This window comes from Dryobates pubescens, chromosome 37 (genome assembly GCF_014839835.1).
Source record: "Dryobates pubescens isolate bDryPub1 chromosome 37, bDryPub1.pri, whole genome shotgun sequence".
NCBI lineage: Eukaryota > Metazoa > Chordata > Aves > Piciformes > Picidae > Dryobates > Dryobates pubescens.
In genome coordinates, this window is record NC_071648.1 from 5,956,549 (window position 1) to 5,972,935 (window position 16,387).

A 16,387-nucleotide genomic window follows, 5' to 3' on the forward strand; every position below is an offset into this window, starting at 1 on the left:
GCATAATTATTTGGCCATGTGAGCAGCTACTACTCACCACTAATTATGCATTAAAAGCTGAGAGTGTTACTCACTACTGCTCAGGGAGTAGTTATTTGTGATGTGTGTTCAGGCTTCCTGACTGGGCTGCTCTGTATTTGCTCCATGGGTTTGGGGTGTGAGAGACTAAATCTTGCCTCTCCTGGGCTGCAGCAAGAGAAGTGTGGCCAGCAGGGCCAGGGAGGGGATTCTGCCCCTCTGCTCCACTCTGCTGAGACCACAGCTGCAGCTCTGGGGCCAGCTCTGGAGCCTCTGTGCCAGGAAGGCTCTGGAGGTGCTGGAAGGTGTCCAGAGAAGGGCCAGGAGGAGGAGCAGAGGGCTGGAGCTGCTCTGCTGTGAGGACAGACTGAGGGAGTTGGGGTTGTGCAGGCTGGAGAGGAGAAGGCTCCAAGGAGACCTCATTGTGGCCTTGCAGGATCTGCAGGGGGCTCCAAGAAAGCTGGGGAGGGACTTTTGAGGGTGTCAGGGAGGGATAGGACTTGGGGGGATGGAGCAAAACTAGAAGTGGGGAGATTGAGATTGGCTGTGAGGAAGAAGGAGGAGGCTTGATGGGGTGCTTGGTGCCATGGGTTAGTTGTTTAGGTGGGATGGACTGGTTGATGGGTTGGACACAATGATCTTGAAGGTCTCTTCCAACCTGGTTTATTCTATTCTATTCTATTCTATTCTATTCTATTCTATTCTATTCTATTCTATTCTATTCTATTCTATTCTATTCTATTCTATTCTATTCTATTCTATTCTATTCTATTCCATTCCATTCCATTCCATTCCATTCCATTCTGTTCTAAGTTGCTCCCCATGAGGGTGGTGAGAGCCTGGCACAGGCTGCCCAGGGAGGTGGTGGCAGCCTCCTGCCTGGAGGTGTTTGCAGCCAGGCTGGAGGTGGCTGTGAGCAACCTGCTGCAGTGTGAGGTGTCCCTGGCCATGGCAGGGGGCTTGGAACTGGCTGAGCCTTGAGGTCCCTTCCAACCCTGACAATTCTGTGCTTCTATGATGTGAATCAACAAAGGTAAAATCACCTTTGCTCCTCATCCAGACAACAGCTGCCCAGGCAGGGGATGGTGAAAAGACCCTCTGGAAGGTCCAACAGAAAGATCAGATTGCTGTGAAGGACTGTGCCCAGTTACAGCCATCCTTGGAGGGAGGACTGAAAAGAACCCAGCCCCAAGATGGACAAAAAATAAAGAACTGATCCAGGTGGGCAGAGGGAGATTTGGTTTTCCCCCTTCCAGCTGGAGGGGTCCCCTGGGTCAAAGGAATCCAGTGCCAGCTGGGCCTGGGTTTGTGGATTTTTCTCTTTACCCTTTTCATCATACCTTTGTATCTTTCCCTGTTACACAAATGCTATCCAGATTTGGTTTAAAATTACCTCTTTTTTTTACTTCCAAACAAATTTCAGACCATTTCTTTAGTGATTTTTACCTCTTCTTTCTCCTGCCTGGAGATAGAAGCCCGGAGCAGGCTGCCCTGGGGGGTTGTGGAGGCTCCCTCTCTGGAGCTATTCAAGACCTGCCTGGATGTAGAATAGAATAGAATAAATCAGGTTGGAAGAGACCTTCAAGATCGTTGTGTCCAACCCATCATCCAGCACCACCTAATCAACTAACCCATGGCACCAAGCACCCTATCAAGTCTCCTCCTGAACACCTCCAATGATGGTGACTCCACCACCTCCCTGGGCAGCACATCCCAATGGGCAATCTCTCTCTCTGTGTAAAACTTCTTCCTAACCTCCAGCCTAAACCTCCTCTGCCACAGCCTGAGACTGTGTCCTCTTGTTCTGGTGCTGGGTGCCTGGGAGAAGAGACCAACGTCTGCCTCACTACAACCTCCCTTCAGGGAGTTGTAGAGAGCAATGAGGTCTTCCCTGAGTCTCCTCTTCTCCAGGCTAAACAACCCCAGCTCCCTCAGCCTCTCCTCACAGGGCTGTGCTCCAGACCCTCCCCAGCTTTGTTGCCCTTCTCTGGACACCTTCCAGCAAGTCAACCTCCTTCCTAAACTGAGGGGCCCAGAACTGGACACAGGACTCAAGGTGTGGCCTAAGCAGTGCAGTGTACAGGGGCAGAATGACCTCCCTGCTCCTGCTGGCCACAGTGTTCCTGATGCAGGCCAGGATGCCATTGGCCCTCCTGGCTGCCTGGGCACACTGCAGGCTCATGTTCAGCCTACCATCCACCAGCACCCCCAGGTCCCTCTCTGCCTGGTTGCTCTCAGCCACTCTGCCCCCAGCCTGTAGCACTGCCTGGGGTTGCTGTGGCCAATGTGCAGCCCCTGGCACTTGGATGTGTTCAATCTCCTGCCCTTGGCCTCTGCCCATCTGCCCAGCCTGTCCAGGTCCCTCTGCAGAGCCTCTCTACCCTCCAGCAGATCAACTCCTGCCCCCAGCTTGCTGTCATCTGCAAATTTACTGCTGATGGACTCAATGCCCTCATCCAGATCATCAATGAAGATGTTAAAGAGCATGGGGCCCAGCACTGCTCCCTGGGGCACACCACTGGTGCCTGGCTGCCAGCTGGCTGTGGCACCATTCACCACCATGTGTTGCTGTGTGAGCTGCTCTGGGTGCTCCTGTTCTGGCAGGGGGGTTGGACTGAATGAGCTTTGGAGCCCCTTCCAGCTCCTCACATTCTGTGGTTCTGTGACCAAACCCCTGATTCTTTTTTTTTGTCATAAACTCATGCAGCTCAGAATTGAGAGAAAGAGTTTTGCTTCTCAACTAGTTGTTGGTTACCAGAGTTCCTGACTACTCCTCCATCATGCAGCCATGCTTATCACAGAAGCACAGAATCAGCCAGGTTGGAAAAGACCTCAGAGATCATAGAGTCCAACCTAACACCTAACACCTCCTGACAACTAAACCATGGCTCCAAGTGCCACATCCAAGCCTTTGCTGAACAGCTGCAGGGATGGGGACTCCACCAGCTCCCTGGGCAGCACATCCCACCTTCCAGTCACTCATTCTGGGAAGAACTTTCTCCTCACCTCCAACCTAAACTTCCCCTGCTGCAGCTTGAGGCTGTGTCCTCTCGTTGTGGTGCTGAGTGCCTGGGGTCTTTTGGTGTCTGTCTATATAGGACAGAGAGGTTTGAAGGAAGAGCTGCTGCTGTTTGTGAAGTTCCCTGCCACAAGCCCAGGAGGGAGATGGACAGCACAAGCCCCTGCCTTCTTTCTTTAACACCAGACTTTGCTCTTTAACTCTCTCAAATCCCTTCTCACATCATGCCTCTACCCCTGGCTGCCTTTCACTGTCAGGATGGGTTAATGACCTGTCAAAGGGCAACTGTGCTCCACTCTTGTGCTGCTCCAGGTTCCCTTGGCAGAGCCTCCAGGTCTGGGCTTGCTGAGGTTGTTCTGCAAGGACAGGGGAAAACTCTTTATTTTTCCAGTGTTTGTGATTTCCTTCTGCTTCCATGAATAATATAACCCTTGCCTCTACCTTACTGTGAAACCTCCTCAGCAGACCTCTCTAACCTCTCTTTTGCCTATTTTTTTCCACACAGAGAGGCAAAACAACTCTGATGGAACAGCTGAGACAGCATTCTTCTCTTTCCTGATGCCCAAGGAGAAACTGTGAGGGCTCAAACTGAGCAGCTTGCAGTGTGGAGGGAAAGCACATTAGTGCATCAACCCACCTGCCCCCCCATAAACTAAGCAGCTTAGGCATGCTGGGGAAGAGGCTGACTTGAAATCCTTGCTCTCTGCTCTCTCTCTGCTCACAGGATTGTAGAGGCAGCTGAGATGGGAAGTGCCATGCTTGCAGTTTCCAAACCCTCTACCTGTAATCACCTTCCTCTCATGAAGATTAGCAGCTTTTTGCTAATGGTTGGAACCTCCTTACAGCATCACAGCCTCTCATCTATCACACTCCAGCCTCCAGCTACTGCATACTGGGGAGGGACTTCTGAGGGTGTCAGGGAGGGATAGGACTGGGGGGGATGGAGCAAAACTAGAAGTGGGGAGATTGAGATTGGCTGTGAGGAAGAAGTTGTTGCCCAGGAGGGTGGTGAGAGCCTGGCACAGGTTGCCCAGGGAGGTGGTGGCAGCCTCCTGCCTGGAGGTGTTTGCAGCCAGGCTGGAGGTGGCTGTGAGCAACCTGCTGCAGTGTGAGGTGTCCCTGGCCATGGCAGGGGGGTTGGAACTGGCTGAGCCTTGAGCTCCCTTCCAACCCTGACAGCTCTGTGATTCTATGCGTCCTTTTTTTCCCCCAGGTGAAAAACTACATTTATGTGTTGTTGGTTTTGGTTGTTGTTGGTTTTATTTTGGGGCTGTTTGTTTGCTTTCAATTACTGCATGCACAGATCCTACAGGAAAGGGTTCAGTGGCAATTGATGCCACACCAAGGAGAAAAAGCAAACCATCTCTGGGTGAGATCCTGTGAGGTCACAAAAGATAACAGACAATGTGGCTGTCAGCTGGTTATCACAGGATCTTAGAAACACTCAGGTTGGAAAAGAGCCTCAGAAGGCCAACCCAGAACCCTGCTCTGCAAGGCTCACCCCTAAACCAGAGCCTATGACTCTATGATTCTATGGTTCTATGACTCTATGGTTCTATGACTCTATGAATCTCTGACTCTATGACTCTATGATTCTATGACTATGACTCTGTGACTCTATGATTCTGATTCCATGATTCTATGGTTCTATGACTCTATGATTCTATGACTATGACTCTGTGACTCTATGATTCTATGATTCTGATTCTATGACTCTATGGTTCTATGACTCTATGACTCTCTGACTCTGTGACTCTATGACTCTATGACTCTATGATTCTATGACTATGACTCTATGACTCTATGACTCTATGATTCTATGACTCTATGGTTCTATGACTCTCTGACTCTGTGACTCTATGATTCTATGACTCTATGATTCTATGACTATGACTCTATGTGTCTATGATTCTATGGCTCTATGGTTCTATGACTCTCTGACTCTGTGACTCTATGATTCTATGATTCTCAATTCTGATCCAAAGGCTGAAGGGCAGGGAGCAAAAGGATAGTGCCAGACTCTTTTCAGTGGTGCCCAGGAACGGGACAGCTGGTGACATGCACACACTGGAACCCAGCAGGCTCCATCTGAGCATTACAGGGAGCCAGAGCCCCCAGATAAAGCTGCACAGAGAGGTTGTGGAGTCTCCTTGTCTGGAGAGATTCCAGCTCCCCCTGGCCATTGTGCTCCTGGGCAAGCTGCTGTGGGTGCCCTGCTTTAGAAGGGGGGTTGGACTGGATGATTAATTTGCTATTGGAATGTTCTGCCCTGGGAGGTGGTGGAGTCCCTATCCCTGGAGGTGGCTTGGCTGTGGCACTTGGAGCCATGGTTTAGTTGTCAGGAGGTGTTAGGTACTAGGTTGGACTTGATGAGCTCTGAGGTCTTTTCCAACCTGGTTGATTCTGTGGTGCTATGATTCTATGACCTCCAGAGGTCCCTTCCACCCTCAACCAAGCTGTGATTCTGGGTGGTTCCATGATTCATTCCTCACCACACAACCTTCACCCTGCTCATCTCTGATGCTGGCTAGGGAGGGACCAAGGGAATGTTTGGGGAAGTTTCTGGGCTCAGCATGTATCAAAGGGTAGAAAATGAATCTCTCCAAGGTCACAAAGCAAAGCACAGAGACAGCAGTTCACACTCCACATTCACTGCTTCCTTTTATTTCCCCTGGTCTTGAACTTTGCTACTTAACAGTAAAAAATGTTCACCACAGGCACTGTTTTTCGAGGGAGAGTGATGAAAAGAGCAATACAAAGCACTCACAGGTCGTCTGTGACAGAATGGGATACTCAGTTCAGGTTTCATCCAGCAGCCTGCCTCAAAGAATCCAACCATTTTAGATGGTCAGGAGAAGCAGGAATGTTGAGTGTTCCCTGCTGCCTCTTCCCACCTCCTCAAAGGAATAAATGAGAGGTTTGTAGTTGTTTGGTTGGGGGGGGGTGGGGTGGGGTGGGGTGTCTGTTTGTTGGCTGGGGGGTTTTGAATGAAAAAGAGAGAGACATCCTGTAAGGTAGGCTGAGGGAGCTGGGGTTGCTGAGCCTGGAGAAGAAGACGCTCAGAGGAGACCTTATAGCTGTGTACAACTCCCTGAAGGGAGGTGTAGGCAGGTGGGGGTTGGTCTCTTCTCCCAGGCACCCAGCACCAGAACAAGAGGACACAGTCTCAAGGTACAGCAGGGGAGGTTTAGGCTGGAGGTGAGGAAGAAATTCTTCCCAGCAAGAGAGGTTGGCCATTGGGATGTGCTACCCAGGGAGGTGGTGGAGTCACCATCACTGGAGCTGTTTAAGAAGAGCCTGGATGAGGCACTTGGTGCCATGGTTTAGTTGATCAGATGGTGTTGGGTGATAGGTTGGACTGGGTGATCTCTGAGGTCTTTTCCAACCTGGTTAATTCCATTCCATTCCATTCCATTCCATTCCATTCCATTCCATTCCATTCCATTCCATGCCATTCCATTCCATGCCATGCCATTCCATGCCATTCCATTCCATTCCATCAAAGTTGATCTTGCAACAACATAGGAAATGAGGTTATAAAATCACAGAGCCATAGAATGGTAGGGGTTGGAAGTGACCTGGGAGGATCATCCAGTCCAACCCCCCTGCCAAGGCAGGATCACCTAGGGCAGGTCACACAGAAACACAACCAGACAGGTCTTGAAAGACTCCAGAGAAGGAGACTCCACCACCTCTCGGGGCAGCCTGCTCCAGGGGTCAGCCACTTTCAAAGTAAAGAAGTTCCATCTAATGTTTAGCTAGAACTTCTTATGCTCAAGCTTATGCCCATTCAGTAGTGACAGGGCAGAGTTCATTCAAAAGAAACCTCCCAAAACACAACAATCAAACTGAAACCAGCAGGCTGCATAGAAGCACAGAATTGTCAGGGCTGGAAGGGACCTCAAGGCTCAGCCAGTTCCAACTACCCTGCCATGGCCAGGGACACCTCACACCGCAGCAGGTTGCTCACAGCCACCTCCAGCCTGGCTGCAAACACCTCCAGGCAGGAGGCTGCCACCACCTCCCTGGGCAGCCTGTGCCAGGCTCTCACCACCCTCATGGGCAACAACTTCTTCCTCACAGCCAATCTCAATCTCCCCATTTCTAGTTCTGCTCCATCCCCCCCAGTCCTATCCCTCCCTGACACCCTTACAAGTCCCTCCCCAGCTTTCTTGGAGCCCCCTTCAGATCCTGCAAGGCCACAATCAGGTCTCCTCAGAGCCTTCTGCATACCAGAGACCAAAAGCAGACTCAGAGCAGATAGGGCTGCATGAGACATTTAGCTCCCCATGAGAGTTCAAAAAGCAGTAGGCACCTTCTGAGTCACCAAGAAAGCAGCCATAGAGCTCCTGTGTCTTGGCCAGCAAATGCTTACATGCTGAGAGGGAAAGCAAATGGCATCCAGCTAGTCCAAGTGGCTGGGTGCCCCTGAGCTGGCCACCCCATGGGGCTTCTAGAGAGTCATAGAACTGTTTCAGCTGGGCAAGGCCTCCAAGGTCATCAAGTCCAATCAACCCAACACCACCATGGCCATTAAACCATGTCCCCAAGTGCCAGGGCCGCACATTTCTTGAACACCTTCAGGGATGGGGACTCCATCACCTCTCTGGGCAGCCTGTTCCTGCAGGAAAGAAATTGTTCCTCATGTCCAAACACATCCAGTCCAACCATCAACTCAACACCACAATGGCTACTAGACCATGTCCCAGATGCCATGGCCACAGGTTTCTTGAACACCTCCAGGGATGGGACTCCACTACTTCCCTGGGCAGCACATTCCAATCCCTGACCAAAGCAAGCAGCAAAGACATTTTCCTCATCTCCAACCCAAACCTCCCCTGGCACAATTTCAGGCCTCTGGTTCTATCACCTGATACTGGGAGAAGAGACCAACCCCCACCTCACTTCAACCTCCTTTCAGGGATCTGTAGAGATCAAAAAGATCTCTCTTCAGCCTCTTCTTCTCCAGACTAAACACCCCCAGCTCCCTCAGCTGCTCCTCACTGGCCCTGTTCTCCAGACCCTTCCCCAGATGCATTGCCCTTCTTTGGACCTGCTCCAGCTCCTGAATATCTTAGCAATATCTCAGCATGTCCTTCTCCAGCTACTCAGTCTCTGAACAATATCTCAACAGCTCCTTCTCCAGCACCTCAATCTCTTAACAATATCTCAACAGCTCCTTCTCCAACACCTCAGTCTCCTAATACTCTCTCAACATCTCCTTCTCCAGCTCCTCAATCTCTGAACCATATCTCAACAGCTCCTTCTCCAGCAACTCAGTCTCTGAACAATATCTCAACAGCTCCTTCTCCAGCACCTCAATCTCTGAACCATATCTCAACAGCTCCTTCTCCAGCAACTCAATCTCTGAACAATATCTCAACAGCTCCTTCTCCAGCAACTCAATCTCTGAACCATATCTCAACAGCTCCTTCTCCAGCAACTCAGTCTCTGAACAATATCTCAACAGCTCCTTCTCCAGCACCTCAATCTCTGAACCATATCTTAACATCTCCTTCTCCAACACCTCAATCTCTGAACCATATCTCAACAGCTCCTTCTCCAGCACCTCAATCTCTGAACCATATCTCAACAGCTCCTTCTCCAGCACCTCAGTCTCTGAACCATATCTCAACAGCTCCTTCTCCAGCAACTCAATCTCTGAACCATATCTCAACAGCTCCTTCTCCAGCAACTCAGTCTCTGAACAATATCTCAACAGCTCCTTCTCCAGCACCTCAATCTCTGAACCATATCTCAACAGCTCCTTCTCCAGCACCTCAGTCTCTGAACCATATCTCAACAGCTCCTTCTCCAGCAACTCAATCTCTGAACCATATCTCAACAGCTCCTTCTCCAGCACCTCAGTCTCTGAACCATATCTCAACAGCTTCTTCTCCAGCAACTCAATCTCTGAACCATATCTCCAAAGCTCCTTCTCCAGCACCTCAATCTCTGAACCATATCTCAACAGCTCCTTCTCCAGCACCTCAGTCTCTGAACCATATCTCAACAGCTCCTTCTCCAGCAACTCAATCTCTGAACCATATCTCAACAGCTCCTTCTCCAGCACCTCAGTCTCTGAACCATATCTCAACAGCTCCTTCTCCAGCAACTCAATCTCTGAACCATATCTCAACAGCTCCTTCTCCAGCACCTCAGTCTCTGAACCATATCTCAACAGCTCCTTCTCCAGCAACTCAATCTCTGAACCATATCTCAACAGCTCCTTCTCCAGCACCTCAGTCTCTGAACCATATCTCAACAGCTCCTTCTCCAGCACCTCAATCTCTGAACCATATCTCAACAGCTCCTTCTCCAGCACCTCAGTCTCTGAACCATATCTCAACAGCTCCTTCTCCAGCAACTCAATCTCTGAACCATATCTCAACAGCTCCTTCTCCAGCACCTCAGTCTCTGAACCATATCTCAACAGCTCCTTCTCCAGCACCTCAATCTCTGAACCATATCTCAACAGCTCCTTCTCCAGCACCTCAATCTCTGAACCATATCTCAACAGCTCCTTCTCCAGCACCTCAGTCTCTGAACCATATCTCAACAGCTTCTTCTCCAGCAACTCAGTCTCTGAACAATATCTCAACAGCTCCTTCTCCAGCAACTCAGTCTCCTAATACTCTCTCAACATCTCCTTCTCCAGCTCCATAATCTCTGAACCATATCTCCAAAGCTCCTTCTCCAGCACCTCAATCTCTGAACCATATCTCCAAAGCTCCTTCTCCAGCACCTCAATCTCTTAACAATATCTCAACATCTCCTTCTCCAGCACCTCAATCTCTGAACCATATCTCCAAAGCTCCTTCTCCAGCACCTCAATGTCTTAACAGTATCTTCCATCCCTGCAGCAGATCCCTTGGCCTGCCCTTGATCTTCACTATTTTCTCTTGGGAGTTTGCCTTTGCATTAGAGGGAGTCCACGGCAGGCAGTGTGGAGGAAAAAGGAAAAAGAAATGGGAGTCTGAGGAGATCTGACTCACTTCAGGGAACAAGGTAAGAAGTGTGGAGAGGAGGACCAAGGTAAATGTGCAGTATTTAACAGTTCACCTCTGCTCTTGAGCTGGAAACTTTGCCAACAAAAGGAGCTGTATCGACATTACAGCTCTTAATGGCCACACCGAGGACGTTTTACACTGTGAGGACACTTGACAAGTGAACAAGTGAATTCTCTCTGCTCTCCTTCCCCTCAAACTGCCAGACCTGAAGCTGTCATTCCTCAGCAGGAGGAATAAAAGAAGATTTTCTTCTTTTTTAATTAAAGGTTTCCTGGTATCAGCTGAGGACAGGGACTGGCTCTCTTTCTGTGCCCTGTTCCCACAGTTGCAGCCTCAGCAGGGAATCAGAGTGGATGATCTTTCAGGCTAGCTCAAGGCACTGCCACTGGTACAAAATGTGCTCTGCTGGTGTGCAAGGGGAAAATATGAGAAGCAGATACTGGGTAGAGAAAAATTATCCTGCCTCCTGTCTCCTGTCTGCTGTAACAGCTCCCTTTCCTTCCCCAGTTCAAGAGGGACAGGGATCTGCTGGAGAGTGTCCAACGGAGGGCTATGAGGATGCTGAAGGGCCTGCAGCTCTGCCTGGGGAGGAGGGGCTGAGATTCTGGTTTAAGCTTACTGGGCAGGGTCCCAAACAGACTGCCTTCCACTGACTTGGTGTAGCAGCTCTGTTGGATCGGGTCCAGAGGGCCACAAAAATGCTCAGGGGGTTGGAGCAGCTCTGCTCTGAGGCCAGGCTGAGGGAGCTGGGGGTGTTCAGGCTGGAGAAGAGAAGGCTCCAGGCAGACCTAAGAGCAGCCTGCCAGGACCTGAAGGGGGCTGCAAGAAGGCTGCAGAGAGACTGTTTGCAAAGGCCTGCAGGGACAGGAGCAGGGACAATGGCTTCAAAGTAGAGCAGAGCAGATTGAGATTGGATGTGAGGAGCAAGTTCTGCAGCAGGAGGGTGGTGGAACACTGGCACAGGTTGCCCAGGGAGGTCATAGGGGCCTCCTCCCTGGAGATATTGAAGGTGAGGCTGGACAGGGCTGTCCCCAGGGATGTCCCTGCCGACTGTGGGGAGGTTGGACTGGATGACTTTTGGAGGTCCCTTCCATTCCAGAGCATTCTATGATTCTAATTGCAGCTCACATGTCCTTTAATGACTATGCATTTGGTGTCAGCTCCTCCTTGTTCATAGCAGTCTTGCTCAGACACTTTTTGCCACCAGGAAAGGGCCAGGATATGCAGAATGCCAGCAGGTCTGTATGTGCTGACAGGAGCAACAAAGAGGAAGCTTTATTAAATGTCCTGACCCTAATGGGGTCTGACTGCAGAGGGGGTTGGACTGGATGACCTTTGGAGGTCCCTTGCAACCCAGACTCATTCTGTGATTCTGTGATTCTGCAATTCTCTTTTCTGCACATCCCAGCCCTACCACTCCACAGCTCCCTGCTGGTTTAGTTCTTTCTTAAAGCTGGTTGATTAAAAAAAAACCACCCATGTCTTCCCCTTCTGATGCTGTGTGCACAGCACACAAACTTCCATGATGGATTTGCTCTGAGGGGAGAGCACTTCTCCTCCTGCAAGTAGTGGGAGAGGTTGGAGCGTGGTAAAGGTTGGTCTCTCCTCATGTGCAGCAAGAGACAGGACAAGAGGAAACAGCCCCAGGCTGTGCCAAGGGAAGTTCAGGTTGGATAGTGCAGGAATTTCTTCACAGAAAGGCTTCTCAGGCACTGCCCAGGGAGGTGGTGGAGTCACCATCCCTGGAGGTACTTATGAGACCTGTGGATGTGGTGCTGAGGGACATGGTTTAGTGGTGATGTCTTTAGGTGGTATTGGGTTAGTTGATAGGTTGGACTCGATGATCTTGAAGATCTCTTCCAACCTGGTCTATTCTATTCTATTCTATTCTGTTCTATTCTATTCTATTCTATTCTATTCTATTCCATTCTACTTCTATTCTACTTCTATTCTATTCTGTTCTATTCTATTCTATTCTATTCTGTTCTATTCCATTCTACTCTATTCTATTCTATTCAATTCTATTCCATTCTATTCCATTCTATTCTATTATATTCTACTTCTACTTCTATTCTGTTCTATTCTATTCTATTCTACTCTGTTCTATTCTATTCTGTGATTTTTTATTCTATTCCATTCTACTTCTATTCTATTCTACTTCTATTCTATTCTATTCTATTCTATTCTATTCTATTCTATTCTATTCTATTCTATTCTACTCTACTTCCATTCTATTCCATTCTATTCTATTCTATTCTATTCTATTCTATTCTATTCTATTCTATTCTATTCTATTCTATTCCATTCCATTCTATTCTATTCTATTCTACTTCTATTCCATTCTATTCTATTCTATTCTATTCTATTCTATGCTATGCTATGCTATTCTATTCTATCCTATTTGTTCTATTCTATTCTATTCTATTCTATTCTATTCTATTCTATTCTATTCTATTCTATTCTATTCCATTCTATTCCATTCCATTCTACTTCTATTCTACTTCTACTGTATTCTGTTCTATTCTATTCTGTTCTGTTTTATTCTATTCCAGTCTACTTCTATTCTATTCCATTCTATTCTATTCTATTCTATTCTATTCTATTCTATTCTATTCTATTCTATTCTATTCCATTCCATTCCATTCTATTCTATTCTACTTCTATTCCATTCTATTCTATTCTATTCTATTCTATGCTATGCTATGCTATTCTATTCTATTCTATTCTATTCTATTCTATTCTATTCTATTCTATTCTATTCTATTCTATTCTATTCCATTCTATTCCATTCCATTCTACTTCTATTCTACTTCTACTGTATTCTGTTCTATTCTATTCTGTTCTGTTTTATTCTATTCCAGTCTACTTCTATTCTATTCTATTCTATTCTATTCTATTCTATTCTATTCTATTCTATTCTATTCTATTCTATTCTATTCTATTCTATTCTATTCCATTCTATTCCATTCTATTATATTCTACTTCTATTCTACTTCTATTCTGTTCTGTTCTGTTTTATTCTATTCCATTCTACTTCTATTCTATTCTATTCTATTCTGTTCCATTCTACTTCTATTCTGCTTCTATTCTATTCTGCTTCTATTCTATTCTATTCTATTCTATTCTATTCTATTCTATTCTATTCTATTCTATTCTATTCTATTCTATTCTATTCTATTCCATTCTACTTCTATTCTACTTCTACTGTATTCTGTTCTATTCTATTCTGTTCTGTTTTATTCTATTCCAGTCTACTTCTATTCTATTCCATTCTATTCCATTCTATTCTATTCTATTCTATTCTACTTCTATTCTACTTCTATTCTATTCCATTCTATTTCTATTCCATTCTATTATATTCTACTTCTATTCTACTTCTATTCTGTTCTATTCTATTCTGTTCTGTTTTATTCTATTCCATTCTACTTCTATTCTATTCTATTCTATTCTATTCTGTTCCATTCTACTTCTATTCTGCTTCTATTCTATTCTGCTTCTATTCTATTCTGCTTCTATTCTATTCTATTCTATTCTATTCTATTCTACTTCTATTCTATTCCATTCTATCCTATTCTATTCTATTGTATTCGTGGTGGTGGTGTGAGCTCTAGATGAGTGGTTGGACTTGATGATCTCAAAGGACTCTTCCAGCCTCAACAGTTCAATGACTCAGTGCTTCAGATTCCATCACTTTAACAGCAATGCCAAACCCAGAAGAGACTTCCAGAAACAGCAATGCTAAACCTCACCTGGGAGTGACCAGCTGAGACAGCTTGCTGCTGGCTTTGACAGCTTCTCTCCCTACTGAGCTGCTCTCAAGCCCTTTCTCACTGGCCAAACTGCCATGCTTTCAGTTGCATGAACGCCCCCAGTCCAACCAATCCTTCTTTGATTGTGGGAAGGGAAAAAAGACACACAAAAAAAAGATGTATGTTAAACTAAAAACAGGACTTCAGTGTGACAACCACTTCAAAGCCATAAATCCTACCAAAGTACCTCAGAGAATAATGATCAGTCAAGACTTTAATCATTGGCAAAAGCTAGTTGAGAGAACAAGGAGGGTCCTAAGGGTAATGGCTGTAAAATGAAAGTGTCCACTGAGCACATTTTTGTCATCACAGACAATTGAGTCATTCCTCAACCTTGTTTATCTTGAGCTTTTCTCTTAGACCAGAGGGAGAGGAAGGGATATTACACCCAGCTTCCTCCAGTGGAGGAGAAAGAACAAGTGCCAGAAATGCCTTGGTGCAAACAGTGCCGCTCTTCCCCGAGCTGGTTATGTGCCCTTGGCGTGGGCAGGCTTTCAGGCTGAGCTCCAGCCCTTGGTCCCTTGGACATCCAGCACCTGGCTGAAACCCAAGCTCTGGATTTGACCCAGGGGGCACAGCACGCTTTGGATATCCCAGCATGAATTTCTGAGTACTGAGCTGTTTAATCCCATTATTCACATTATCCCCAACAATCCCATTGTCCCCTGAGCTTTGTTCGGATCCTTCCTGCTGTCTTTTGGCTTGCAGGGAGCCCAGCCCTTCTCAGCAAGGTTGCTGATGATACCAAACTGGGAGGTTTGGCTGAGATGCCTAAAGGCTGTGAGGCCATTCAGTGAGGCTTGGACACAGTTGAAGGTGTCCAGAGAAGGGCAACAAGGCTGGGGAGGGGTCTGGAGCACAGCCCTGTGAGGAGAGGCTGAGGGAGGTGGGGTTGCTTAGCCTGCAGAAGAGGAGGCTCAGGGGAGACCTCATTGCTCTCTCCAACTCCCTGAAGGGAGGTTGTAGCCAGCTGGGGGTTGGTCTCTTCTCCAAGGCACCCAGCACCAGAACAAGAGGACACAGTCTCAAGCTGTGCCAGGGGAGGTTTAGGCTGGAGGTGAGGAGGAAGTTCTTCCCAGCAAGAGAGACTGGCCATTGGGATGTGCTGCCCAGGGAGGTGGTGGAGTCCCCATCCCTGGAGGTGTTCAAGAGGGGATTGGCTGTGGCACTTGGTGCCATGGTTTATTAGTCATGAGGTCTTGGGTGACAGGTTGGACTTGATCCTTGAATTCTTTTCCAACCTTCTTGATTCTATGATTCTATGATTCCTTGCCTGGGAGGTGGTGAGGAGTGGGGGGGTAAGCTGATGGGGATTTGCCGGGGGGAAAGATGTGGATTTGGGAGGTTTATTGCTGTTTGGGATGTTTGGGGGAGGGGGGAGGCTTTTAGGGCTTTTTTAATGCTATTTTTAATTCCCCTAGTGCTGCTGGCAGAGGAGGCAGCCTAGACCCCATCTGGCTGGAGGTGGCTTGTAAGTTGCCATTACCCAGCGTGTGCTCTGTCGTTACTGCACCGTGCGGCAGCGCAGAGGTTTCGCTGCACGGCGCCGGCGGCAGAAGACGCTCCTGAGAATCACTTAGGAACCAACGCTGCAGAGGATAATCTGATTTTATTACTAGTATTTATGATGGTTTGGGTGTTTTTTGTTTATTAAACCCTCCTATTGCTTACCAAGATACAAATGCAGAATTGTTATCATTCGCTAAGAGATTGCTGCAACTTGCAGCAGCTTTTTGCCTTGGTTTTATTCCCTGCCGTGAGTCCCCAGCAAGGATCCGGCCCCAGGAACAGCTGGCCATGGATCAGAGCAACAAGCTGCTTGCTTGCAAACTAGAATGGGAGAGGGAGAGGAGAGGGAGAGGAGAGGGAGAGGGGAGGGAGAGGGAGAGGGAGAGGGAGAGGGAGAGGGAGAGGGAGAGGGAGAGGGAGAGGGAGAGGGAGAGGGAGAGGGAGAGGGAGAGGGAGAGGGAGAGGGAGAGGGAGAGGGGAGGGGAGGGGAGGGGAGGGGAGGGGAGGAGAGGAGAGGAGAGGAGAGGAGAGGAGAGGAGAGGAGAGGAGAGGAGAGGAGAGGAGAGGAGAGGAGAGGAGAGGAGAGGAGAGGAGAGGAGAGGAGAAGAGAGGAGAGGAGAGGAGAGGAGAGGAGAGGAGAGGAGAGGAGAGGAGAGGAGAGGAGAGGAGAGGATGGAATAAACCAGGTTGGAAGAGACCTTCAAGATCATCGAATCCAACCCATCATCCAACACCACCTAATCAACTAACCCATGGCACCAAGCACCCTATCAAGTCTCCTCCTGAACACCTCCACCACCTCCCTGGGCAGCACATCCCAATGGCTAATCTCGCTGTCTGGGAAGACTTTCTTCCTCACCTCCAGCGTAAACCTCCCCTGGCACAGCTTGAGACTGTGTCCTCTTGTTCTGGTGCTGGGTACCTGGGAGAAGAGACCAACCCCCACCTGGCTACAACCTCCCTTCAGGGAGTTGGAGAAAGCAATGAGGTCTCCCCTGAGTCTCCTCTTCTCCAGGCTAAGC

At 48.2% G+C, this 16,387-nt stretch overlaps 1 protein-coding gene across 1 annotated transcript; it reads right to left on the reverse strand.

The window, feature by feature from the left end:
• Positions 1–8,237: 8,237 nt before the first annotated feature.
• On the reverse strand, positions 8,238–15,555 carry LOC128899025 (testis-specific gene 10 protein-like). The gene is made up of 2 exons (XM_054177012.1): positions 15,528–15,555; positions 8,238–9,622 (listed from the first exon to the last, which is right to left on the reverse strand). Exons 1-2 carry the CDS (start codon positions 15,553–15,555, stop codon positions 8,238–8,240), a joined length of 1,413 nt encoding a protein of 470 aa, XP_054032987.1.
• Between the last annotated feature and the right edge of the window lie 832 nt (positions 15,556–16,387).